The sequence below is a fragment of the Cheilinus undulatus genome, linkage group 23 (assembly GCF_018320785.1).
Source record: "Cheilinus undulatus linkage group 23, ASM1832078v1, whole genome shotgun sequence".
Classification (NCBI taxonomy): Eukaryota; Metazoa; Chordata; class Actinopteri; order Labriformes; family Labridae; genus Cheilinus; species Cheilinus undulatus.
The window spans coordinates 5,060,088-5,087,877 of NC_054887.1; the positions used below are offsets into that span (position 1 = coordinate 5,060,088).

The 27,790-nt window shown below is 41.2% G+C and overlaps 1 protein-coding gene across 8 annotated transcripts in view; it reads right to left on the reverse strand.

The window, feature by feature from the left end:
- Positions 1–27,790, reverse strand: part of cald1a (caldesmon 1a) — a 127,210-nt gene that overhangs the window by 35,982 nt on the left and 63,438 nt on the right. For 5 of the 8 annotated variants that reach the window (XR_005991554.1, XR_005991553.1, XM_041780502.1 and 2 more), the window contains exons 3-7: positions 12,345–12,482; positions 5,365–5,809; positions 5,240–5,272; positions 4,938–5,156; positions 2,261–2,364 (exon numbers count right to left, since the gene is read on the reverse strand). Coding sequence is in view for 6 of the 8 variants with exons in the window: in XM_041780502.1 (XP_041636436.1) it covers positions 2,261–2,364; positions 4,938–5,156; positions 5,240–5,272; positions 5,365–5,809; positions 12,345–12,482 (939 nt within the window). In the remaining 2 variants the exon portion in view is untranslated. The remainder of the gene's footprint in view (positions 1–2,260; positions 2,365–4,937; positions 5,157–5,239; positions 5,273–5,364; positions 5,810–12,344; positions 12,483–27,790) is intronic. The other 3 variants (XM_041780501.1, XM_041780504.1, XM_041780505.1) reach the window with 3 other exon arrangements.

Here is a 27,790-nt window from a genome sequence, read left to right on the forward strand (position 1 = left end):
GCTTGTGCAGAGGAAAACACTCGACATTTGATACTAGCTGAATATTTCAACATACACTTAGAGGGTTTTCATTCCTTCATGGAAGAGCAAACAGAAAAAAAGCATGCATGCACATTCAAACATCAACAATCACCTCTGCAGAGATACTGTTACAGCATGGCTCAGGTTTCACGCTGAGCAGATTTAACTGTTAGTGACCCGACTTAAAAACAAACTACTGCTGCTAGGTCTGATTCAGACATGGTTTTCAGTTATTTCATAGACGCCTTAGGCTCTGCTGTTATGTTTTCATTTAATGCAAGGCTCTGCAACAAAAAAGACTACAGCTTTATTAAGTTCCTGTCTGGTTAAACTGAACCTGTTGGGCAAATGGTGACACTGTGACAAGTCAGCCCAGTCTACATAAGAATAAATGAGGAAATACTGGATTTACACCCACCACTCACTTCATTAGGCACACCTGTTCAACTGTTCGCTAGAGTAAATGTCTAATCAGCCAATCACAGGGCAGCAACTAAAGCATCAAGACATGCAGACATGACCTAGACCAGGGGTTCTCAACCTTTTCAGCCCATGACCCCCAAAATAAAGGTGCCAGAGACTGGGGACCCCCACTGTACCTGAAGGTGGCTGAACACAGCCATGCACAATCAAGAACAGTCATGTGGAGACAAGGCCGTCCATAAGGGGGGATAAAGGGGAGAGCTTTCCTGGACCCAGCCAAACTGGAGGCCCATGGAGATCAACAAAATCAAGGTCTATTGTAAAGTCAAGCTGTAATATCCTCTTTTTATACTTGACCTGAAAAAAACCCCCACTCTTATCATTGAAACAAAACTCTTTTAAAAAATCTTTTATGTGCTATATACCCTTTTTAAAAATGTCAATCTATTTTGTTAAAAAAAGGAATTAAAAATGGAAAAAAAAATGGTTAATAATGGTAGAAAATGTTGGAAAAGGTGGTGAAGTTGCAGAAATGGGTTAGAAGTGGAAAAAATAATATAAGAATGACAAAAAATAATTGAAAAAAGCAAAAATGGGCATTAATAGTGGTAAAAGATTTAAAGTGGCTTTAAATAGGCAAAAATAGGTGAAAATCTGGTGAAACGGAAAGAAAAAAAAGAAAAAATAAAACGTTAGGCTTATGTGGCAAGAATTGGTTTAGAAGTGGCAAAAACAGGCAGAAAAAAAGTGGTGGAAAGGGTTTAAAATAGCAAAAAAAAAAAAAGTGTTAAATGGCAAAATGTGTAAAAACTTGTGGGAAAAATTGATGAAAACTAATTAAAATTTGGCAAAATTGGTTTAAAAGTATTGTTTTTCTCTTTTTTAGGGAACTTTCGAGACCCCTTCTTAGTGTCTGGCAACCCAAAAGGGGCTCCTGACCCCAAGGTTGAGAACATCAGCCCTTGGGGGTGGGGATCTCTGGGGGGGATGCAAGGCTTTATCTGCTCTGAGGGTCTAACCTACCACCATTCAATCTGAGGGCCTGTTTTGGGGGCACGGTCACATTGGAAAGCAGGAAGTGATGTTGCACTGCTCTGATCAACAGCTGCCGCTGGTGTAGCGGTTAGCTTGGATGCAGCTGTGGGCGGTTAAGTTTCACTGCAAATTGGTAGATGTAGCTTTAGAAAAATGGTAGTTTAATCAGACCATGTCACACTGACAGCTTCTATTAGCAAAGATGTTTCTGCATGTCTCCTAACAGGCTTCAGCATAAATATTTGTCACCAACATGCCTCACTGCTCAAACACTATGGCAGCGTTAGCATGTATAGCTCAGATAACTACCAGAGCTACACATGTCTGCTACCTCATTTTGGTTCAAAATGGGAAAGACTGTAAGTTGATGGACACAAATGCCATGGAGTTGTCTTTCATTGTTTTGTTGTTTCTCTTGTCCCTCTCCTCTTCTTGCTTTTCTACACCCCTATGCCTCCTTCTAGTCCTTTCCAACTCGGCAGTCAAAATTCCTATAGTCTATTGATAATTTTTTTTAAGTTATCCATCTTGTTGATGATCTTGTTGGCTTTTTTAGGTCACATAAAGGCATCCATGTTAATTTCAGTATGGTTCACTACCACCAAGAAACTTCCAACAGGAGCTTCAAAGCTGTAATCATTTTAAATGTTTACATCCTGAGCTGGCTCTGAGAGTTTGTTTTAACATGTTTATCTGTATCCTGAACGAGGCCAGGCTATCCCCAGTCCAGCCTGAGTGGAAACCCTGATGTCACATGACGTGTGCCTCTGTGTCTTTGTACCTGAGAGTCCTCTCAGGTTTCCTGTGCTGTTTAGGAGTCTCCTCCTCGTGCAGTCCTCCGTTCTGCTTCCTCTGCTCGTCCCTGGCCCCGCCTCTCTCCTCCACCTGCACAGAAACAACCACGAGGAGAGTGAACAATAACTTCATTGGTGGGTATCAAGAGTGGGCGGAGCCCGGGGACTGACAACACGGGACGTCAATTGACAAGTAACAAGAGAGCACACCCCACACAAAATAACACAGAACATCTTATAACACAGAGTCCACTCCGTATTTACTACTGAGACAGGATTATGAAACGTGTGATCATGGTTGGAGGGGCTACAGCTGGATATTTAGACTCTGACACTTCAAAAACAGGATTCTCATGTTTCTAAACAACAAATGTACATTTTTGGACAAATGTAGAGACATCACAGTTTACTGTGAAGCAGCATACATTAGCATGGAGCTGTTACTGATGATGCAACAGCACTATTAGACCTCCTCAGCTCCAGTCATGACTGTTAATTACGGTAAAAATGCCTTTTAGCAGTCTAAGATTTGGACAGGGAAAAATGACACTAAGTTCACTCAGAGGAATAAAAAAGATTCTCATCTGAAGTCATACAGAGCCAACAGTCTTTTTATACTTCTGTTAACATGATTTTAAGTATAACTGAACTGAAATGAGCTTTGGGGGAAAAAAAAGAAGTTACACAAAAACAGTCGACTAAAATAAAGTGCTTGGACTGTGTGGGTGCTGTGTTTGTGTAATTAAAGGCTAAAATAGAAGTCAGTGTGGATTGTGTTTACTTTAGCTGCAGTGAAGCATGTATGAAGCTAATGAAAGCCTTTATCAAGGCACTGAAGTAGATTTCATAGGCGTGCCTTGTTGGGAAAAAAATATAAATCCTGGACAAATAGCTTATTTCCAGGAAAAGTTTAAAATTTGATGTTTTTCACAAAATCGTCAAAAGATTTTATATCTCTTTCTTTCTCTTTTTGGGGTTACAAATCATCCCTCAAAAGTTACACCAGATTTACTATACATGTATTGTAAAAAAATATAATTACATAAATAAAATATATAAAGTTTTTAAATAAAAAAATCTATGCATAGTAGATATATATATATATATATATAGTAAAAAATATTTATAATTACATATATATTTCCTTTAAAAAAGTACATATATTTCATGAAAAATGTATTTATATTTATATTTTGTATTTATTTTCTATTTTATATATTAATATATTTATGGTGAATATATATAGTTAAAATATGAATAGTTATATATAAATATAATAATATATATATTTATATTTAAATAGAAAAAATGAATAGTAGATATACATAGTAAAAAATATGTATAGTTACATATATATATATATGTATATATTCTGACCATTAATTACACCATGTAGTTGAATCAATACATTGAATGATAATTAAAAAAAAAAAAAAGTACATATGATTTTAACTAACTTAGAAACTTGAAAGTAGATACTGTAAATTGCTGGCATTGAAATGTCATAGCTGTAACTTTGTTTTATTGTTGTCATGACATCACATGTTTGCCATTGTCCTGGAAAAACTACAGATGTCATCAGAAACTGCTACATATAGTAAAAGCTACTACAGGAAGCTGCTGTTCTGTTGTTATAGCTCATTCATATTTTGTGCTACATACTTGTGATTGGCCGAGATTACTCTCTGCCATCGGCTGCCAGTTCTGTCCCCGGAGCAACCCCTTTAACTCCATTTCTTCCTCCACCCCCCTCTTCTGTTATGGTGCGGCCCCAGTAGACAGATCCAAGTCTAGTAGAGACATGCTGGGCAGGTCTGCCCAACTCTAAGAAAAACTGAACTCCATCAGGTGTATTTACTAAACAGTTAATTACTGCTTTCATTTCATGGATGAATTTCACATAATGAGGGAGAAAAGCCATTAAAAGTGTCAATTTTAAGATAATTTTAAACAGCTTTTCTCCCTCATTATGTGAAATTCAGCCATGAAATGAAAATGTGGTTCACTCTCTTAGTAATACACCCAATGGAGAGCAATATCTGTTGAATAGACAAAACTGAAAAAAGCAGTGGAGGTGGTTGGAACTGAGCAGTTGTAGGTGGGTAGAGCAGGCATCCCTATGCAGAGGCTGTCGTCCTCAACACACTGGTCTCTGGATTGACTCCAGGAAAGAAAGGATTGTAAGAGAAAATCTTTGCTTCCCAAAGTTAAAAGGTTAAAAACTTAGCAGCCTTCTCCTCGTGTAAAACCACACCTTTCATTTTAAATGGGAGGGAATTCTCCAAAGTGGACTCTGCATCATAAATGTTGCTGCTCTCTTAGCTGAGGTGAGACATGCAGAAATAATCAGTGACCACTCTGTGAGGCAAACATCAACCTTATCAATCTGACCGCATGGCTGCAAACATGCCTCATAAACCGCAGGCTCAGTTTCCACCAAACGGTGCAGGCCACACTGTGACGAGACGAGGTGTCTGGGTAATTTCAGCGTCTGGCTCTGACATTAATAACAAAGTCGACAAGATGAGGGTTTCTCTGTGGCCTAGACTTGTGATATTCCTGTTTACATCTTTTTAATAACACACCGTGACACTGAAGTTACCCAGAAGGGTTTCTGTGCTGTGTATCACACCTCTACGCAAACTCTTACCACATGTTTGATACCTCATTATCTTCTGAGTGCAGTATCTCAGATACCTCTTTGTCTTCTTCGCTCTCATTTCTGAGTGCCACAGACTTGTTCTCTGAATCTACACAATCATCTTCAGGTACCTCTCCAGACTCCTCTGATGCTACTGCATCCTCCACGGCCTCTGAATTAGCTGACTTGGCCTGGTTTGAACTCTCACTGACTATCGAGTGTGTTTCTTCCTCAGCGAGGTCCTATGGAGAAGGTTTACAGCAGGTCTTTGAGGGATAAATCAGTGAGGGATGTGCTTAAGAAGTCAGTAGATCAATAAGCATACCTTAGTTTCACTTTTAGGTTCTTCTGATGATTCCTACAGAAACAAGCATCACATTCGCAGCGATTGTCAGCTAAAAAAGTTCAAAACTGGAAAAAAAGGTGATCAAGACTAGAATGATGACTCACCTTTTCTCTCATGTAAGACCTCCTTGATTTCTCCTCCACCTCTTCCTCTTGCTGCTCCTCCTCTTCCTCTACACCCTCATCTGCTTCCTCCTCAACCTCAGGAGCAGCCTCCTCCTCCTCCCTCGGCTCCTCTCGCTCCTCTCTCCTGGAGCTGTACCTCTCCGTCTTCACCTCCTCTTCCTCCATGTCACGGTAACGACCCCTGCGCCAGGAGGAAGGCCTCTCCTCCTCTGCGCTGTTTTTCTCCGTGGCGAGGCTGCTGCTGTTGTTGTTGCTGCCCTCTGTGGTCGTGGACTCCAGGTCCAGCTGTCTCTGCCTCTCCAGAGCCTCCTTCATGCGTCTCTGCCGCCTCTCCTCGCGTTTGGCCATGCGCTCCTGCAAGGCTTGGTCCTCTTCTTCTCCGCCCCCGAGTCCTCCGTAAGAGCTGGTCACAGTTTCGGTCACGCTGAGGAGACAGAGGAGACAAATATCTCAGATGTGCAGCCTTTTTTCATGAGAAATTCACGAGTTTAGAGTAGCAGATGTTGGCTGAGGGCAGGGACATTAAGGGCACAACATGATTTTCTCATACTAACTACGTAGCACCTTTTAAAGCAGATGTTTCTGAAGAGCTGTTACAGACAAAGCAGAAGGCAGGAATAGAACTATCAGGCTCAACAGAGAGGTGTGGAAAATGAAATAAATGCAAACATAAAATATGCAATAGAAATGATAAAATATGCAGACTTCAAATGGTGTTTAAAGAAACAAAAGAAAGAATTTAATGGTTAGACAGCTGTTTATATGGTAGAGCGACAGACACAGGATTTTTCTCAGGCACCAATATTGGAGGGGCTACACTGAAGATTTCCAAGAGCACAGTTGCCTCCAGGATTCACAAATAGGAGAAGTTTTGCACAACCAGGACTCTTCCAAGAGCAGGTTGCCCAGCAAAACTGAGCAATCGGGGGAAGGGCCTCAGTAAGAGAGGTGACCAAGAACTTGATGGTCACTCTGACTGAGTTCCAGATATCCTGTGCGGAGATGGGACAAAGATCCAGAAGGACAACCATCACTGCAGCCCTCCACTGATCTGAGCTTTATGGCAGGATGGCTAGACAGAAACCTCTCCTTAGTGCAAAACACATGAAAACCCACTTAGCCCCACTGTACCTGAAGGTGGCTGAACTCAGCCATGCACAATCAAGAACAGTCATGTGGAGACAAGGCCGTAAATAAGGGGGGATAAAGGGGAGAGCTTTCTGGGACACAGCCAAACTGGGGGCCCATGGAGGTCAACAAAATCTTGGTCTATTGTAAAGTTAAGGTGTAATATCCTTATTTTATATTTAACCTGAACAAATAACCACTCTTATCAATAAAACAAATAATTTTTTTAATCATTTGTGTGTTAGAAGTGGCAAAAATCAGAATGGCAGAAAATAACCAAAAAAAAAAGACAAAAATGAGCATAAATAGTGGTTAAAGGGAATTGAAAAGTGGCTGAAAAGGCTTTACATAGGCAAAAAATGGGCAGAAATCTGGTAAAATTGGAAGAAAAATCTATATAAACTGGCAAAACAGTGCTAACTGAGAAATAAAAAATATGCAGATATTGGCAGAAACTGATCAAATTGGCAAAATTGGGCCTATCAGATAGTGAAATGTGGTTTAAATGGGAAAAACTGGTCATAAAGAGTGGTTAAATGGGGTTAATAGTAGCAATAATGTGTTGACATTTGGCTTATGTGGCAAGAATTGGTTTAGAAGTGGCAAAAACAGGCAGAAAAAAGTGGTGGAAAGAGTTTAAAATGGCAAAAATAAGTTTTAAATGGCAAAAATGTGTTCAAATTTGTGTAAAAAGTGATGAAAATTGGTTAAAACTGGGGTAAAGTGGCAACAGTGGAGTTCTAAAAATATTCATAGTTTTTTGGGGGGAATCTGAAGACCCCCTGTTAGTGTCTCGCGACTCCCCCAACGTTGAGAACCGCGGACCTAATGAACACAGCACTGCTTAATCCACTTGGAATTCCATCGTATTTTAAGTTGAGATTTGGAAATTGACAGTTAAGACAATATCCCAAATCTCAACTTAAATGCACGCCAAGTAGAGTTTCTCAGTCCTGCGAAAGTATCAACCAGAGAGCTGAAAAGGGACCAGATCTAAACTTTTAGGCTCCCATTCAAAAGAGACCAAACTGAATACCTTGAAAGGAAATATGATTTTACCAAGCTGACTGGCTGCCCCTTATCGCCAGCTCTCATTGTCAGACCGTTGGCTTTATTGACGGGTCTACACCACAGAGATTCTTTAGAATAAGCCAATGGTTAGCGCTTCAAATAAACACAGTCAAACTTCAGTCAAACTTCTCTTGGATTTGTAGCCTGAAGGGAATCTTGTATTCTTGACTCAACAGCTCATTTCTTTGCCAGATTTTATGAGAATCAAATCCAACACTTGTTGAGACATTTCAGCACAAACCACAAATATAAACCTGATGGTTGAGATAAAGTCAAAGTCAAGGGGATTACCAAACTGTAAAGTATGACAACTCACTCTAAATTTGTTAAGATTTAACCAACGCGATGCGCTGACAATTATCTAACTTATATTCATGTCCGTACAGAACCAGCAGTATATTTGTCTACCTCACTCCAAACATCATGACTCATGATATCCTGACACAGAAGTCTGGCAAACATTATCGTTGTACATCTACACAATCAACAATGGCGAGTCAACACCCGGCCCTGCCTCAGCAACCTTCAGCACAATCCCCCTGTTGTCTGACGTGCCCAGGATGTACCTCTGAGCTCACAGAGGGGAAACATTCGTGACCACAAAGCAGTGTCTGTGCTGCTAGATGTCAGAGCAACCCACCACTGCCACCGTGGCTCAGGCGATTGATCTCAGAGCCTAAAAACAGGATGAAAAAAGGATATTGAGCCCCTTTGTTAGAGCGGCAGTCCTTATGATGAATAGGTATGAGATCATGAGGTTGCTGCTGTATTGACAGAGAAGAATGATGGATTCTTGCAATGTAATATAGGATGTAAAAAGAAAAGCCACTTCACTGAATTTCATCATTCAGCACCTGATAGTGTTACAATACTGGGTCCACCTGGCCACCATTAGAAGACACAGTAAGCTTTTGTAGATTTCTGATTCATGTTAGAGTGGACTGCCCATGGCTGCAGAGACACGGATGGTTTATATCCAGAGATTTATGAGGGAGGTCTTTTTATCTGTTTCAAAACCAAAACACAAATGGTGCATTAGGACGATGTGCTGCCTTGCATGATGTTGGACAGAGGAGTGGGGAGCTGTCATTGGTTTACTACCCACGATGCTGTCATATGTTCTGATAGATTGCATGTACAGTTTGTGCCATAATGTGACAGAAAGGAGGGTTGACAACAGCTGATTCTTGTTTTTGTCTTTGAGCTTGGCCATTGTTGTGCAAAGCTGGACTTATACTCAAGATGTAGCTACATATTTTTGTGTTAGAGCTGTAATTGCGAAGTAGGTGACACCACGGTACACTGGACTGCTTTTTTTCTGTGGGGGGAGGGGGGTGCAGCGGACCTATATGTTATTAATCAATCAGAGTGTTTTTGATGTGTTTAGATGTTGCCTGTAATGGGGTGGTCACTGTATTTTTGTTGTTTTGATGTTAGACACATCTGCACCATGAGTGAAGTTATCTACTGAGTTAGTCACTTCCCATCTGTGGCAGGGAGCAGTCTGCAGTAAAGGGTGGTGGACTGATTTTCAGACACCTGACTTTGCCGTAGGGGTTTAAAAAATCAATCTCAGTCTTTGCTTGTTTGTATACCACTGATTCATAACCAAAGTTATCTCAAGACACTTTACGAGGTCTACACTGCACTCTGTGGCCTTTTTTATAGACCAGTGTTAACCATTAACCCCTTACAGCCTATTCATCATATCATAAGTGTGTATCAAATTTAATACAGACCTCTAACTAATCAACATGATCAATAAATTACTTAAAAACGTTTTGGACGCAACCTGATAAATGAAAAAAAAAAAAAGGCTCGCCAGTGGATTATCAGTTGCCAAAAACGCAAAAAGTATCAGATGTAATGCTAAAATATTTCTGTGAAATTCTATCGCACTTTTTTCTGTTTTTGGATTTCGGTAGAACGTTAAATAAACATCTAATTTCCAAAAAATTAGAATTTTCTGGCTATTGTTTGTCTTATCAGGCTTTAACGGGTTAATATAAAAATAAAGACCAGCAGTAATCGCCATGAGCATAGCACTAGCAGTATATAGCCCTGTTACAGTCTGTGGTTGGGGTTGAAAAGGGCTGGAAGGAGGGGTATGGGTGGGAGAGAACCAAGAAGAAGAGAGGGACAAGAGAAACAACAAAACATCAAATTAAAGACACATTTATGGCAGGAGTGACCATAAATGTCTCTCCCAGTAGAGCCACAATCAATAACTGTCCAGAGGTCACTGTCACTGTGCTTGGTTCTTCAGTGGATCCAAATGTTCACTGTTTGGTTCCACTTCCATAGTAAAGCTAATGTAGAATAGCCTACGAAGCTATGCAGCTAACAGGCAGGTCGCACTGTCACATTGTTTTGTTTCTGTGCAGTCTGCACAGAAACAAAACAACAAAACAACACTCTGCCCCCTTATTGGGAGTGAGATCACTGATACATGGTGGGGGCATAATGCTTCACAGAAGCTACAGTTTGGTTCGTACCTCGATTTGGGGTCATGGTTTAGTGCGGGTTTGGTTCATCAATATAAAAGGCACACAAAGTCCCAGATTTATTGTTCTAGATTTCCCTTACTTATTATTATCATTTTTCAACTAACATTAGTGCAGCTCATACTCTGTTCAATCTAGACAGACAAATCATCAGTATCAAATCAACACATAGTGTAACATTTACCACTTTAACAGAGTTTATATGATTCTCACAGGTTCAGAGTTAAATTTACACTTTATAAAGAGGTAATATTTAAACTTTCTTGCAATATTAATCTTTAATAGTCACTTTTTACACATCACAGTGTACCTTTAACAGAACAATATCTTATAATGTTGCAGTGCACTTTTCATACTTAAAAGATTTCCTTTTTTTGGTCTATTAAAGGCCACGGCAGAGAGTGCAGTCGAGGCCCCCCTTTGTAAAATGTCTTGGGAATGGGAAGTGTCTACCTCAGTGGATAACTTCACTCATGGTGCAGACATTTTCTAAAATCAAAACAATAACACAGTGATCACCTCGCAACAGGCAACATCTAAACACATCTAAAATTTATTTAAAACACTCCACCCAAGGGCATGATGGGAAAACAGTTCATGTTTTTGTAATGGCAGTGGGCAGAGTTTAGATCAACTGACTCTACAGAGTTGAACTAACACTGATGATGGACACTGTTAAATAACTCCAGCACTGAAAGCCATTTAACTCACAATAGAGTTTAAATGATACTTTGGAAGTATAAATCAACTCTAAAATGTTGAGATTTCAACACTGTTTTTATTAAGCTAAACATGAGAGAAAAAAAGAAGTACCCACAAAATAAAAAGCAACACAAAAAACAGCCTAATACCTCCTGATTTGAAATATGTAAAATAATTGCAAAATAAAATGAAAATTAAAGTTCTTGCATTTATGGGAAAACTGCCATATCTATGAAATATTAAGAAACTGTGACGCTGTTGTTGGTAAAAAAGCCGGTGCAGTGGACACTCATGCAAAATCCAGACTGGTGTTTGTCACTGAAGAACCATTGACTTGCTTATGTAAACACAGAATGACGCGCTTACAGGTAGGTGCATCTCAAAAATCCAGAATACCATACAAAGTAAAATATATTACAATTCTTTTTTGTTTTATCCTGAAGATTACAGTTCACAAAAAACACCATCTCAGACTATTAGAATACTGTAGAAAGTTCAATTTGCAAAGGTTCAGAGGGCCTTCACTCTCTCACTCTGGTTCAGTACAAACAACCACAATCATGGGGAAGACTGCTGACTTGACAAATGCTCAGAGGGTCAATGCTAAAAGGGCAGGCTGTTCTCAGAGGATGTTTCAAATATTCATGGCAAGTTGAGTGTAAAGAAAAAGTGTGGTAAGAGAAAGAGCACAAGCAACAGGAATAAGCTCAGCCTTCAGAGGATTGTCAAACAAAGCAGCTTCAAGAACTTGGGGGAGCTTCAGGAGGACTGATGCCGGGGTCAGTGGATCAAGAGCCACCACACAGACAAGTCCAGGAAATGGACTACAAGTGTCGTGTTCCTAGTGTCAAGTAATCCAGCCATCTACGTGGAGATTTTAGAGACCTTCATGCTTCCATCTGCTGAGAAGTTTAATGGAGAAACTAATTTCATTTTCCAGCAGGACTTGGCCCCTACCAACAGGGAAGCCAAAACTTCTTGAAACTGGTTTGCTGATCATGGTATTACTGTGTCTGACTGGCCAGTCAACTGGTCTGACCTGAAGCTCATAGAGAGTCTCTTGGGAAATGTCAAGAGGAAGATGAGAGAGCTGAAACCTGCTATCAGAGCAACCTGGGCTTCATAAAACCCGGGCAGTGTCACGGACTGATTGGCTCCATGCCACATTGCGTAGATGCAATAATTGACACTCTAACCAAATACCAAGTGTATAAATCAGCATAGTTTTCCAGAATGTCAACATTTCTGTGTCATAAATCCCTTTTTTGACTGGTGTTTTAGGGTGTTCTTACATTTAGAGGTTGTCTAATGGCAGTTAGCAACCACTTTGGCTGGGAATGGCGGTTAAATACAGTCGCATTTTCTTTTATTTCAGATGTATTTGTCATGTGACTACATGCACTGAACTGTGACGGTTCAGGATGAATACAAAAATTGTTACACCCCTAGCACACAGTGCTGCTTAGCCTTTAGGATTATTTAGCTGTGACTTTTTAAACCACGGCTAGAACCTCCATGTAATCTCCTCATCCCTAGTTGCTGTGTATGCGCTACCTGTGGCTGTTGGTCATGACCAGGCTGTCCGGCTGTCCGCTGTGCTCCTCGCTCTCTCTGTTCATCAGCCTCTCTTGGCGTGCCCGGCGCCTCCTCTCTCTGGCCGCCTCCTCTTCATCGTCCTCATTCCTCGCCATCCTGATGGAGACAAAACAAGAAAGAAATAAAGCGTGAGGGCACAAAGAGACGCATGTCTCCCTCAACTCTGTCAACCCTTCATCACTATCTCCCCGTATCTTCTCTTAGTTAGAAACTTCAGAGTGAATGATACTTTAAATTGGACTGTAATCATCACAGTGCCCAAACCCTGAGGATTTGTCTGCAGCTTTTAGTTTTTTCTTCTCTCCTATCAAGCTGACCTGTCAGCTGTGCTACAACCAATACTTCTTATCGTGGCTGCAGTTTTCATGAGCTGATAAAAGCTCATGGCTTGGCTGAGGATAAGAGCTAGCTGGAGAAATTGTGCTTGTATTGGTCTGCTCAGCGTTGGAACAGAGTGAGAGCAAAACAGCCGCTAGCATTAAAAGTTTATATTTCTACAAGGAATTTATTACCACATTAAATACAGAAATCACATCTTTCCTCAGTTACTAAACTCAAGTTAAAAATATCTGGTGTCAAAACTATTTTGTGCTGACATAGACTGTGTAGACTTTGTTTTAAAGATTCTTCCTTCTAGTTTTATGAGATTTGACACAAAAACTTGCTGAGACATTGATTTTAATACAAATATCATTTCCAGTTAAACCAGCTGGTTTTACGTTTTTCTCACTCCAGCGCTGAGCGTTAGAGAGTCAAAAGCTCCTCACATGTCTTACATGAACATGTAGGGTTAGCTTAGCAAACTTCGCATAGCTAAACTAAGCATCATGGTGCAAAGCAGGAGGTGGACTGGCTAATTCAGGTTTTGACCAAAGCTGTCCTTAAGCTGTACCCTTGAACCAGTTGGCAAAATCCAGATGTTAACACAAAAGTTTTTCTTTTTCAAAATGTGCCTTAAAACCCTCAGAACATGTTTTTTTTCAGATAAAAGACCAAAACATTCCCAGATTTAGTAGTACTGTTGATTAGTTAGAGCCAAATCTGACATATTATCACTACTTTCCCAAATTTTCATTTCCACTGTTAATGTCTATGTTGCTGCTGAAAACATTTCCTGATGTTGCTCTTCATAATAAAAGTCAGCAAGTTTGGGATTAAATTTACTGTTTTCTGGCACAATTCTCTTTGTTATGATACCATTAATGAGCAGTAGGCCATCGTGGCTGATAGAGTTGGGAAATTTACTTCAAAATGAACAAAAACACAACATGTAGCTGGCTGCTATCATTAAATGAAGGCAGTTACCTCAGCTAACAACAGACTGTATTCAAATGAACTGCTCAGTTTATAGCTTTGTGGCGTTAAGGGGGCGGGGTCATTCCCCACTGTGGGCTGGTGACGTGGACCGTTCACATATTAACCCTGCCCAAATCAAACCAAGCCAGGAAAGAGGTGAACAACACCTGAATGGTCCAAATCAAAATTCAGTTAAAGTAACAGTTAAGATAAACATTCTGGATTTCACTTTACAGGGACTCTGAATTACATATGGGTGCATTTTAGAAGTAGATTTGTGAATGCTGGCTTGCTTTAGCTTTGTTAGCTTTAGATAAAAGTAATACAGATTTTCCTACACAGTTTGTGTTAATTCATAAGGTAATGTAGCTATGCTAACATTAGCTAAGGCCATGCAAGCCACCATTCGTGTACCTACTTCTACAATGGCTATTGCATTAGCAGTATTTTAAAGAGATAACGTAGCTTTGTACTTAAGCTTTAGCTACATTAGTTATGCAGCTATGTTACCGTCATAGCTTACATAGCTAACGTAGCTCAGTTAGTTTTAGCTATATTGTCTGTATAGCTTGCGTAGCTGTTGAGCTTCGTTAGATTTAGCTGTTATCTAGGTCACTAACACAGCTTTGTTAAGATTTGGACATACTTTATTCATCTAGTGTATTAAGACAAATTTTGGATTTCACTTTACAGGGACTTTGGATTACATATGGGCGTGTTTAAGAAGTAGATTTGCAAACGGTGGCTTGCTTTAGCTTTAGATAAAGCTAATAAAGCATCGCAAGTATGCAGTTGGTGTTACTAAATAAGCTAATGTAGCTACGCTAACTTAAGCTAAAGCCAGGCAAGCTACCATTCATGTACCTACTTCAAAAATGCCTATAGCTTTAGCGGTATTCTCAAAGAGCTAATGTAGCTATGTTTACTTCAGCTTTAGCTATATTAGTTATGCAGCTGCGCTGCCTTTGTAGGTTACACAGCAAATGAAAGTCTCAGTTAGAGTCAGCTATGTTATCTGTGTAGCTGACGTAGCTATTGAGCTTCATCAGCTTTAGATTTAGCTGTTATCTATGTAGCTAATGCTTTGTTAGCTTTAGCCTGAGCTACATTAGCTACATTAGAGTGTTTTCATGGAGAACAAGCTTTTTTACTACAAGCAGACTGTTTACTCTTCTTTTTTAAACATTTAATAATCAGGTTTTGCGGTTATATTGTTGAAATTCAAACTTTGTCAGCCTGTTAGCTTAACTCTTACCCTAACACTAACCAGGAGTTTAATGTGATTTTAGTATTTTTCAGTATTTCTGTTCTGATGAATGTAGCATCTCTAGTGGTCTTCCTGGTGGGAAACTTTTGGACAAAGCCATGCTAGCAGTTTCATCCACGCTAAACTAAGCTAACCAGGCGTTAGCTGCAGCCATGCTGCAAGGTATCTGTCAGACATAGGTGGAATTCTTGTTTTTGTTTATTTTGGTATAACACATTACATTTATGATGTTTAAAAGAGGGCTTCAGCTCTCACATTTCATAAACCAACTGATGCTACATAGGTATAGCTACTAATGCTAAAATATGACGGAAGTTGCTGGATCTAAGACGATGCTTCTTGATTGAAACAAGCTTAAAAACCGTAAATATTATTTTATTTGTTTTTTTTAAACTTGTGAAAACCATTTAACATTATTATTTCATATTCTTATTTTTTACAACACTTTTTTTCTCACCATTTCGAAGGGTTTCGATGGTTATAAAAAATAGCGCCAGCACTCATATAAACTATATTATTTTCAATCTATTCTCAGCATTTTACGAGGAGAATTTTAGAGGTATTTACACTGTGCTTGACCAAACCATTAACAGGGATAAATCTTTTATTAAAAAACCTTCAAAATAATGCCAAGCTCTACAAACACTTAGAAAGCTATATCCAAGGCAGACATGCAGTGAATTTTAAACATAGGCTAATGGTTTATGTAAAGGGTGCGGCTCAACTCGACTCCATTGTTCAGAATTTAGTTGGCTGCTGAGCTACTGTATATTTAAGAGCTTCAGTTTGATTGAAAGCAACAAGTTAAGGCCCTTTGCTGGGCTGCTCCAGAGTCAGTCATGGAAATTCAGGGAAAATGGAAAAAGAAGTAAGAGTAAATTTTGACACTGTATTATAACCCAAAGCATCAAAAACAAGCACATCTAACAGTTCATTAGCAACAATACACTGTCTGCCTCCCTCAGCTCCATGCTTGATCAGTGTTACTCCAGCTGACCTTTACACTCCCTCTGCTAACCACATGCCCAGCTACCTAACATCCCAGCGCCGTCTTTGAGGTCAACCAGCGGAGCGTGCTATTGCATGTTAATTGCAACATGTGTGGTGAGCCGAGCTAAAGCTGCTTGGGTTTATGTTAGCTTTACAGCTTGCGAACAACACTTTTCTCCTTCCTCTCCTTCCCTTCTGCGGTTCCCTACACCTCCCTGTTCTTTCTTTCTTTCAGATGAGGAATGTTGTCACAGTGGAGCTGATAAATTTGTTAACACCCAGGCCAGACTTACGGGACGCCGACATCAGTGACGTCAGCAAATGCTTTACATATGTGTCGGTTAACAGAGAGAATTCAGACTCTGAAGGGGAGTTGATTGGTCTAATTAAGATTAATTACTCTTCAGCTATAAAGTCAGCAGATGTAACAATGTCTGAACTAAAGCCACTGGAGCTACAGAGACAGTGGTCAGTGTTAAAATGCAGAATAGGCTGTTTTCAGTCACGTGATGATGCATCAAAGTCATTATGAATGAATGGGAAAGGAGGAGAGTTAGTACATTAAGGCTTGAAACCGACATGCACGCTGCAATCATCATCAGAAAATGTCTCTACATATTCAGTATGATCCCAACACTTTACATGAAAGCTGGGTTTTTCAAACTTTTCAGCCCGCAACCCCCAAAATAAAGGCGCCAGAAACCTGGAACCCCCAATGTACCTGAAGGTAACTGAACACAGCCATGCATATTCAAGAATAGTCATGTGCAGGCAAGGACGCCCATAAGGGGGGATAAAGGGGAGAACTTTCTGGGGCCCAGCCAAACGGGGTGCCCATGGAGGTCTGCAAAATCATGGTCCATTGTAAAGTTAAGCTGTGATAAGAACAATTTTTTTTGCCTGAATAATAACTACTATTATCAATAGTGTTGTACTCAAGACCACACTATCCGAGACCAAGACTTTTAGGGGTCGAGACCAAGTCAAAACCAAGACCATTAAAATCAGTTTAAAAAAATCATGACAGGGTTGAACAGTTAAAGAGCATTCTCTCTTTAATTTTAGTTTTGTTTTAAATAAATTTGACAGATAAGAACTAGGTGTCCGCAACTCTTTCTTTGCACAACATGCAAAAATCTCAAATCTTGGCAAATTTGTTCAACTAACTTCTTGTAAAAAAGAAATCCCTGTATGTATAAAAAGCCACTGACAAGTCCAGAATTATTTTAAATATATGAAAATGAGATGTTTATCTAGATTTGTCAGGTGAATGAGGCCTAAAGTAAGTGTTCAGAGGTATTTCTGACTGAAATAAGATGTTCTGATGTCCAAGTCTTTGCAGGTGTAGCTATTTGTTGTTTTATTGAGTGCTTCTCCTTATTATGACATTAAAGAAGTCGAAGAATAGCAGATCAGTGCTGGTCTCAACCGGTCTTGATGGAAAATCCAGAGTCCGGCCATACTGAGACTGAGACAAGAACTAGTATAAATGCTCTCAAGTCCCAGAGAAGACCAAAAAACTCAAAATCTGGTCTTAGACCAAGACCATTCTCAAGTATCACAACACTAATGATCAATGCAACAAATATCTATTGAGTTCAACCTTCGACTGCCTACATACCACTTTATTTCATTCACTACTTAAAAGCTGTCATACCGTGCTCTTCCTACTACATGCTAACCGCTAAGCTACCACGGAGCTTCTCATATTTGCGTCTGGTGAAGTACTCAGACAGGAAGGCAGCGGCCAGTCACTGAAGCTACAGTAGCCTCTAGTGGATAGAGTTTGATAGAGCACTATTGACTGGAATTTCAGCCTGTATTTTTAAAAAAATGATAGGTAATTTGATAAAGGAATCAAACTATTTAACTGCACTCATCCCTAGTTATATCATCTCTCTCTTGTTTGACCATGAAAATACCAGTGCATTTCAAAGAAATTAGAATATTACAAAACATCAGTCCAAAATTTCCTGAATCCATGCGACATGGAGCCAATCAGTCCGTGGCACTGCTGGGCTGTTATGAAGGCCAGGTTGCTCTGATAGCAGCCTTTAGCTGGTCTGGATTGTTGAGTCTGGTGTCACTAATCCTCCCAAGAGATTCTCTATTGGGTTCAGGTCAGACCAGTTGGCTGGCCCATCAAGCACAGTAACACCACGGTCAACAGTAACACCACGGTCAACAGTAACACCACGGTCAACAAACCAGTTTCTGATAGTTCTGGATTCACTGTGGGCAGGTGCCAAGTCCTGCTGGAAAGGGAAATCAGAATCTCCATAATGTCTCAGCAGATGGAAGCATGAAGGGCTTTAACATCTCCTAGTAGACAGCTGACAGTGTTGACTCTGGACTTTATAATGCAGAGTGGACCAACAGCAGCAGATGGCATAGCACCTCAAACCATCACTGACTGTGGGAACTGAAAAAACTGTCTTTCAAGCACTGATGGATTCTGGGCCTTAGTGGTCTTCCTCCAGACTCTGGGACCTTGGTTTCCAAATGAGATGCAAAATCTCGCTCTTTTTCTCCTTAGCTCTGGTGAGATGTTTATGGCGGTCTGTGGTTCAGGAGTGTCTCGACAATAAAACCATGACACTTGTAGCATATTTCCTGGACATATCCACGGTGGCTCTGGATGCACTGACTCCAGCCTTGGCCCACTCGTCCTGAAGCTCTCCTAAGTTCAGTGACTGTCCTCCAGACAATAGTCAAGTCAGCAGTCATCCCTGTGGTTAAGGTTGTGTGTACTGAAGAATAAGAGAAGGAAGGCTCGGGACTTTTTCCACAATATTCTAACTTTTGAAATGCACCTGCACATCAGAGTCCATTCATCCATCTTCTTCCACTTATCCGGGGTTGAGTCGCAGAGGCAGCAGGCTAAGCAAGGTAGCCTACATGTCTCTCTCCCCAACATTTTCCAGCTCCTCCTGGGGGAATCCAAAGCATTCCCAGGCTAGATGAGATATATAATCCCCCCAGAGAGTTCTGTGTCTACCCCGAGGTCTCCTTCCAGTTGGATGTGCCCGGAAGACCTCAACAGGGAGGCGACCAGGAGGCATCATAATCAGATACTGGAACCATCTCAACTGGCTCCTTTTGACATGAAGGAGCAGCAGCAGCTGAGCCCAGACACCCTCCTGAGATATCTCATTTCGATCGCTTGACCCCGCGATCTCGTTCTTTCGGTCATTACCCAGAGTTCATAACCATAGGTGAGGGTTGGGACAAAGATAGATCAGTAAATTGAGAGCTTTGCCTCCTGGCTCAGCTCCCTCTTCACCACAATGGTGCAGTACAACGTCTGCAATACCACAGATGCTGCACCAATCTGCCCGTCGATCTCATGGTCCCTTCTACCCTCACTCCTGATCAAGACCCCGAGGTACTTGAATTCCTTCACTTGGGGCAAAGAAACCCTCCCCGACTGGGGGGAGCAACCCACCATTTTCCGGCAGAGAACCATGGCCTTGGACTTGGAGGTGCTGACATCAGAGTCACCTAGATCAAAATCTGCAGATACCGGTGTGGAACCGCTGCATCCCTGGGAAACTTGTTATTTCTTCTTTTAGAAGTTTTTCAGTCATACTTTTAATAAGATTTTCTTTCAATTCCATTCAGACACTGTCATCTCTAAATGAACCCCTCTGCAGTAGAAAGATCTATTAAATTTGATTTAAAATGCCACAGTAACATGTTGTTTCTGTGACAACACCCTCACAAACAAGAGGGAGCCAACTGCCTTAACTCCCAGAGGACTGCACCAACCCATAAACAGCAGCAAATGTCATGAGAACGAGAAAAAGGGCTAAAAAAGGAACAAAACAGTCCACGGTGGCTGTGACGACGATGACAATCTCAGGGTTAAAGACTCTTCAGGAGGAGGGAAGAACAAACTCCTAAAAGCTGAATTAGCATTCCTGTCAATCACAGCTTTGGCCAGACACAACCAAAGACCTTATTTAATATCCCTCTCCTTACCTAGGCCCCAAACTCTATCAGCAATTGGACACTGAAGTATAGAGTGAGGTGGAAGGGGGAGAGAAAAGAGGAGTGAAATGGAGAGCAGGGATAAGGAGGAGAGTAGGGAAGTGAAAAATGGGAAGGGAAAGGGTGTGCACGATAATGGAAAAAGGACTAATCGGCAGATTTTATCACAGACGACACCTTTTCCTGTACAGGATGATGCTCAGCTACAGTTAAAGACTTCAGGTATGCCTGTCTGCACACAGCATGGAATAAAAGCCTTTTTATTACATGAACCCTGCTCACTTGGTTTGAAGCAGCAGCTTTGACACAGCTGTAATGGAAGCAGAAAGTGTTGTTACACATGCATACTTTTCTGCGGTACAGAAAAATAATGCTGATTTAAGCAGCTGCATTCACAAAGTCACTATCTGCACACAAAACACGGCCATCAGCGAGCCTATTAGGGAGAAATATGTCCAAATATTTTCTTTACAGTGAAATATCTCAGAAATGTCAGAGAAAACAATTTGGGAGAAACCCATGAGAGGAGACTTCTTCACCCCTCCTCGAGAGTGGAGGGACAGAGAGAGAGGGAGGGAGAGGAGCGAAGAGGAAGATGGAGGAGAAAAAGCACGAGGGAGAGGAGAGGGTGGGGGCTTTGCTTACGCTGTCAGATATGCTGACCCATTCCCACGCTGGCCTCTCTGGATTATTTCCCTTCCTACAGAACCGCAATGTCTCTGTCTGTCTCTCTCTCTCTCTTTCCCCCGCCCAGCTCTCTGCTGGGTCGGCTCCAAGAATACACAATGTTAGCGGTGATTGAAATCCCCTCAGCTGCATTTATTCCTGCGCACAGACGAATGAGCTGGTTTTGCATGCATATAAAGCATTAATATAAAACTGTGCACTTCTCGTGGATGGAAATATACAATACAAAAATCCACAACAGCAGATTTCCATGTAAACATAAGAAGCTCGGTCTCTATAACAAACGCTGTCGCTCCATCAGTATCGCTGTCCCACTTCCTGTCAGAACCAAAAGGGTTTACGATGCAGGACCGGGTCATGTTTGCGAACAGACCGTTCACTCATGGGTGGGGAGTGTTTGGCATGGCTCATTCACAGAGGATGGGTGTTATTTCCTAGTCCCTTCCTGGTCCCTCCGGGGAGGAGGGGCCGGCACAGATGTAAAGAATGGAGAGGAAAAGAGGAGGATGGTGGAGAGAAGGAGGAATCAGAGCAAGAGGATGTACAGTGGCTATAAAAATTATTTATCCTGCTGCATTTTTTACCCTTTTATTGACTGTATCAATCAATCATATAATTAGTGAAACAGGGATCACCTGAGTGAAGTAAATGTGTCTCAAGTGAAGGTCCAGTCACTGCTTAATTAGTATTAATGGCTACCATTACACCATGGAGACAAAAGAACACTCCGAGCAACTCAGAGAAAAGGTTATTAAAAAGTATTAGTCAGGAGATGGATTAAAAAAACATTCCAAGGAATTGAACATCCCCCAGAGTTCAGTTAAATCCATCTTCAGGAAATGGAAAAAATATGTCACATGTGAAATCTGCCTAGAACAGTGTTACTCAACCCTGCTCAACCAAAGAGCCAAACTATTCAAAAAAACCTTTGCAAGAGCCACAATCTTAGTGGTGAAAAGTGAGAAAAAGGTTAAAGTGCCAATAATAGTTAGGTTTAGGTGGCAAACATTGGTGAAAAAGGGCAAAATAGGCCCCAAATGGCAAAATCTGGGCAAAAAATTGGGAGAAAAAGTGGCAAAAAGGCAGAAAGTGGCAAATATGGGTGAGAAGTGACAAAAATGGGCAAAAAATTTTCATTTACATTGCAAAGAAATGAGTGAAAAGTGACTAAATATGCAAAAAAGCAGCCAAAAGGTGGCAAAAGTGGGGAAAAAATAAAATGGAAAGGGGCAGCAAAAAAGGGGAAAATAGCAAAAAGCAGAATAGAAGTGGCAAAAATGGGTAAAACCTGATAAAAGGGGCAAACAGATATTGCAAAAATTGAAAGTAGCAAAAAATGCAAATTAGGGCAATGGAAATATACAGACAAAAAATAAAGGTTGACAATTAAGTCTGACAATTAAAGCCGGCTGTATAAGTGTGGGAAACAAATTGATTAATGCGATAATATCCGAGGTCAAAGTTCCCTTTGTTAAGGTTTTCTGTAAGAATAATATTTCAAATTAAGACATAAAAGAGCCACAAATCATCAAAAAAGAGCCACATGTGGCTCATAAGCCACACATTGAGTATCACTGGCCTAGAATATATCGAATATTGGCTGCAACAGAGCATCATCAGCAGTCTTTTTCCTTATTCATCCTCATCCCTTAAACTTCAAAGTTTGCTCCAAAGACTGAAAATGTAAGTCTAAAGTACATTTATATAATGGTACCTATAAAAGAAAAAGAATTTAAAAATACGAGCACATTGGATGTCACATCGTGCATCTGTCGTGAGAAGTGAGGGCAAACTCAAATTGCAAATTGTCTAAATTGCATACATTTGTTGGCAATGTTTTGAAACACTGTTGGTATTTGTGCAGCACAGTCTAGATTGCTCTCTTGGTAAAAAAAAACAAACAAAAAAACCCCTCAAGACTTGGGGTCAGCATCTCCAAGTCTGAGGCCATGGTCATCTGCTGGAAAATGTTAGATTGCTTCCACCGGGTGAAAAGTGATTCTTTGCCTCAAGTGAAGGAGTTCAAGTATCTCGGGGTCTTGTTCACTAGCGAGAGTAGAATGGACTGTGAGAGCCTCAGGTAGACTGGTGCAGGACTGGCAGTGTTGCAGACCTTGTACCGGACCGCTGTGGTAAAAAGACAGCTGAGCAGGAAGGAAAAGCTTTCAGTTTACAAGTCAGTCCTTGTTCCAACCCTAAAGCTGTTCCACACTTCAGGTCAGTATTAAGTAGATGCACTGTTGGCTGCAGTCACAGTGCTGAGTCTGTGTGGATAGGTCTCTATCAGGCTTGCACATCCAGACTCTGCAATTTTACTCCATTCTTCTCTGCAAAACTGCTCAAGCTCTGTCAGGTTGCATAGGGATCGGGCATGAACAGTCACAGTGTACAATGTAGTTTTTGCTTTATGCTTCTGGTCATTTTCTTGCTGGAAAATAAATCTTCTCCTGAGCTGTAGTTCTCTTGCAGACTGAACAAGATTGTCCTCTAGAATTTTTCTTTATTTTCCAATCCAGGGCCTTCTGCTGAGAAGCACCCCCACAGCATGATGCTGTCACCACATTAATGCACAGTGGGGATGGTGTGTTTGTGGTGATGTGCAGTGTTTAGCATCTTGCCTGATGGCAAAAAAGCTCAATTTTGGTCTCATCAGACCAACGAAATTTCTCCACTTGACCATGGAGACTCCCACATGCCTTTTGGTGAACTTTAGTCCAGATTTAATCTGAGTTTTCTTCAACAGTGGCTTTCTCTTTGCCGCTCTCCCATTAAGCTTTGACTGTTAAAGAACCCGACAGTTGTTGTCTGCAGAGTCTCTCCCATCTCAGCTGCTGAAGCTTGTAACTCCTTCAGAGTAGTCATAGGTGTCTTGGTGGCCTCTCTCTCTAGTCTCCTTCTTGCAAGTTCACTGATCTGAGCAGATTTACACATGTGCCATCGTCCTTCCATTTCTTGATGATGGACTTAACTGCACTCTGAATGTTTTTGTATCCATCCCCTGACATATGCCTTTCAATCACCTTTTCTCTAAGCTACTTGGAGTGTTCTTTTGACCTCATGGTGTAATGGTAGCCAGGAATATTGATTAAGCAGTGACTGGAGATTCCAAACTGAGGCTACGTTTTACTGCAACTGCTTGGGACACATTCACTGCACTCAGGTGATCCTCAGTTCACTAATAGTGAGACTGCTAGCACCAGTTGGCTGGACCTCTGTTGAATAAAGTCAGTCACTTATTTCATATTACATATTTTTATTTAATTGACATAACCTTGTAGAAATCTGTTTTCACTTTGACTTTAAAGATCTTTTCTTGTAAAATTTTTCTGTCAAAAACCCAAATTAAATTGACCATGATTGGTTTATAAAATCATCTTTATTTTCTTAATCTTTTTTCTAGCTTGGACGATGCAGGTTTAGGACCATAATGCATCCTGGCATTGAGCCCTCTTCTTTAGTAGTGGTGTTTGTTTTTAACAAGAGCGCCACCTACTGCTTGACCTGCTGACTTCTAATACTCACATAACAATAATGCATGAATACATGCTCAATTTGGCTTTTTTTTTCTGCTGAATTTCTAAATAATGGTTAAATGTTGTTATACATTTGGATTGAACCCCAACAGTGTGTGTTACAGAAACATGATGAGTCCTTATTGTGGCAGAGCAGAGAGTTTATTTATGTATGTGTAAATATGCAGTTAAGGCTAAGCATGCAACAACTTTTCTGTGCACTATCCCTTTTATAGAGTGTCTATTTTCTAGCCAAGGCCCTTTGGTCACTGAACTGACTGGGAAAATTCCACATCCATGTGCTCTCTTTGGAGGAAAAAAAAGCAAACGAGACATTCCTGTGTGACTACGTTTCATTGAACAGAAACCTACTAAAGCATCGATAGGGGAAATGAAGTGCATGAGAGAGTGTGAGAAACCTCAGCAGAGCAGAAAACGTCTTGCGCGCGTCTGTTACTGAATAAAAGTCGAAGAGAACCGAAGCCCACGGCGCTCCTCTTTGTCAACAGTCATTTTCTTACTACTATAACTGAGGCTGATGTAAGGCAGAGCAGGGACGGCTTGGCTGTTCTCCCTCCGCACACACAGTCGTAGTTCAGAGAAGTGAATGGAGCTTGTCAAACCTTCATCACCTGACGCCGGTCCAAACTTAACATTGCACTAAAGGGAACACGTGCATGGCTAACTCAATTCATCCTGAAGCCCATGCACATAGAGACAACCGCTGTCCCAGTATGTAGGAAACAGCTCACTGAGACCTGGCCAGTAAACACATATAATAGCCAGGAATTTGGCATTCCTTCAGCAGTTATTATATGGCCCCACATTCTCCCCACAGTGTTCCCAGTGATGGTTGAATGGAGGCGAGCCAATGAGACAACATGTGGTTCTCACTAGTCCAAGCAAGAAGGGCATGTAAATATTGATTGTTTCAATATATCGGAAGAAATGGAAACGATGTCGAGATGTAATCTTTTATCAATAACAGGGGCGGCGTGTTGCCTGCCAGCTGAAATCATCGCCGTTTGGACCAAATAAACAGTCACGGACAAACTCCCGCCGAGCCGAAAATGTAAATGAAGGCGCTTACAACCTTTTCCACTCTTCTCTCTCAGTCCTGATGTCTTCTCTCTGTCAGCTCTTCAAGATCCTTCCTTCCTACACATGCAATGTAAACATCCCTAAACTGCACAAATAACTCCGGCAGCAGGAGGCTTTGTGGAGGTTTTCTGCCATGAAACGTATCAACAGTATTAACCTTCACTTCAATCAGCTCTACATCAGGGGAAATGAGGCATAAAAGTCCAGAAGAGGTCAAAACAAAAGAGTGCAAAGAGGGAGAACATTGCATAACTCACATGAAAGCAGAAATGTACAGAGTGTTTGAGTTAAGATGATATCGGAAATGATGCTCAGGTTCTCGGCTAGTGTTCTAGTGAGTGGGATTATGCGTAAAAATGTTTACAGTACAAGGGGAAAACTCCAAGCTCAATAAGAATAACCGACATTGTTTTGACCCTTAAACTCTTATGGTTCATCATAAATTCAAAATAATCTGAAGCCACCAACTGAGCACAAAGTGTAAGGCAGAGAAAGCAAGATCTATCAAGTTAACACAGATTAAACCTGGTTGGTTTATGCCTGTTCGTGCCAATCAGTTTATTCTGCTGCTACTACTGAATCTTGCTCTGATCTTCTGGTACCCCCCGGTGCTGAAAACCAAAGCCTGATTAGTACCTGACTGACAGCCTTGCTACAGGTGTCTGCTCCAAGAATCAACATGCCACGTTTGAAGATCTGCAATAGGACAACTTCAGGCTGGTGTTCAGCAAAACCAAGTTGCAGCAATTATTTGGAGTGAGCCCTAGTACCATCTCCAAACTGAAGGCCAAGTTCCATACAGAGTGTTGGAGTCAGGCCAAGTGGGCATGCCAAGACCGACATCCTAAGAAGACTGTTTCCTGTCAGCACTCAGCAACCTTACGCCGTCTTCTATCGATTTGCAGTCAAGGTTTGCAGGGCATGCAGTCCTGACCTCAGTCGCACTGAACACTTGTGGGATCAGCCTGGGCCTGTTTCTCGTGACCAACACAACCTCTCTGGCTGACTTGCGACATATGGTGGTTGAGGAATGGGATGCCATCTGACAGCAGTGTGTGACCAGGCTGTTGTGGTTGTGTTTGGTTCTTCCACATACTACTGAGGCTCCTGTTTGTTAAATGATGAAACTGTTAAATCGCCCATACTGTATGTCTTGTTTCTTCAGACTTCGATCATTCAATCTACCAAACAAGACTCGTGGCAGAATAAGCTGTTTAGCATTGGCAGAGAAGATCTGGCACATATGTAACCCTCATACTCAGCTCTGCTGCTCATCCCACAAATGCATGTTCCTTACAAATGGGGCACCATTTAAAAGAGAAATAAACAGGCTTTCTAAGATTTATTGCTAAGAAACATTGTTATGACAATGAAATAATCTACCAAACACAAATGTCCTTACATTTTGTGATAGGTTTAGTTGTTTAGTAGTCCATTTAACTATTGGTTTCAGCAGATATGTTAGCCTGTTTGCTAGGCAGCTGCAATCTTCAGCCCTCGTCTCTAATGCTCTGTTTTGTGACATGTTACAGTGAGCTTTCACTAGTGAAATATATGCAGTACTGTGCAGAAGTTTTAGGCATGTAGAGCGCTGATGTTCCACAATCCTGGGCTGAAGAGAGGAGGGAGGGCAGCCAGAGTCAGTGTCGACACATTTGACATGTACGTGTGTCGCAGCCAAGGTTGAGCTTAACAGCATTTCTTTTGTCCAGGCCTTTGCACCCCTGGTAATACGCCCAGCAACCACCAACAGTTTTCAGGTGCTTAGAACATACACACGACAACCAGGGGGTTGTGGCAACCCTCCTACCCGCCCTTACAGTACCCTTGACTGTGCTTATGTGCCACATCTACCCATAACTCCGTCCTAAAGGTGTGGACTTTGTTTTGTGTTCATCCGATTATTTTCCCATGACCTTGGTAATATGCGAGGACATCCAGAGTAAACGACTACCATTTCGTCTCTGTGTGGATGGCCAACCACATCTTTCTTGAAATGATTATGTCACACATAGCGCAGCTCTCTTAAGACGCTTGCGCGGGTCCAGCCGAAACAGCAGTGGCAGATTACAGGGTTGTGTTCGTGATGCAGAAGCTACTGAGCTTGTTATGGCTTTTACAGCAAAATCTGATGCTCCTTTACCACATCCCGAAACGCATACACCATATGTTCTTAAATCTAACACGGAGAACAACAAGAAGGGCAACTAGAAGAAAGTTTGTGTCAGTTTTTTGTGATCTCTCTTTTGGTGCATTTCCTTTTGGTGCATCCAGCACCACGTACAGGCTTGGCATATGTACTACAGTCGTATGTAGTCGTTTTCATTGGTTGCATGCTTCCATGGGTATTTCCTGAAACGATCCTGTCTTTACGGAAAACTCTTTCAAAATGAAACGGCAATATATCCTTTAGACACAACACCAGGTCACACAGATCTGACTGGTCTGCTCTGCAGTCACAGCAGCCTGGTTATCTCTCACTCACACCACCACACAAACTCACCCCACCATACAGAGTTTTAAATACCAACTCATAAACTCGCTTAGACTGGTTTTGAACA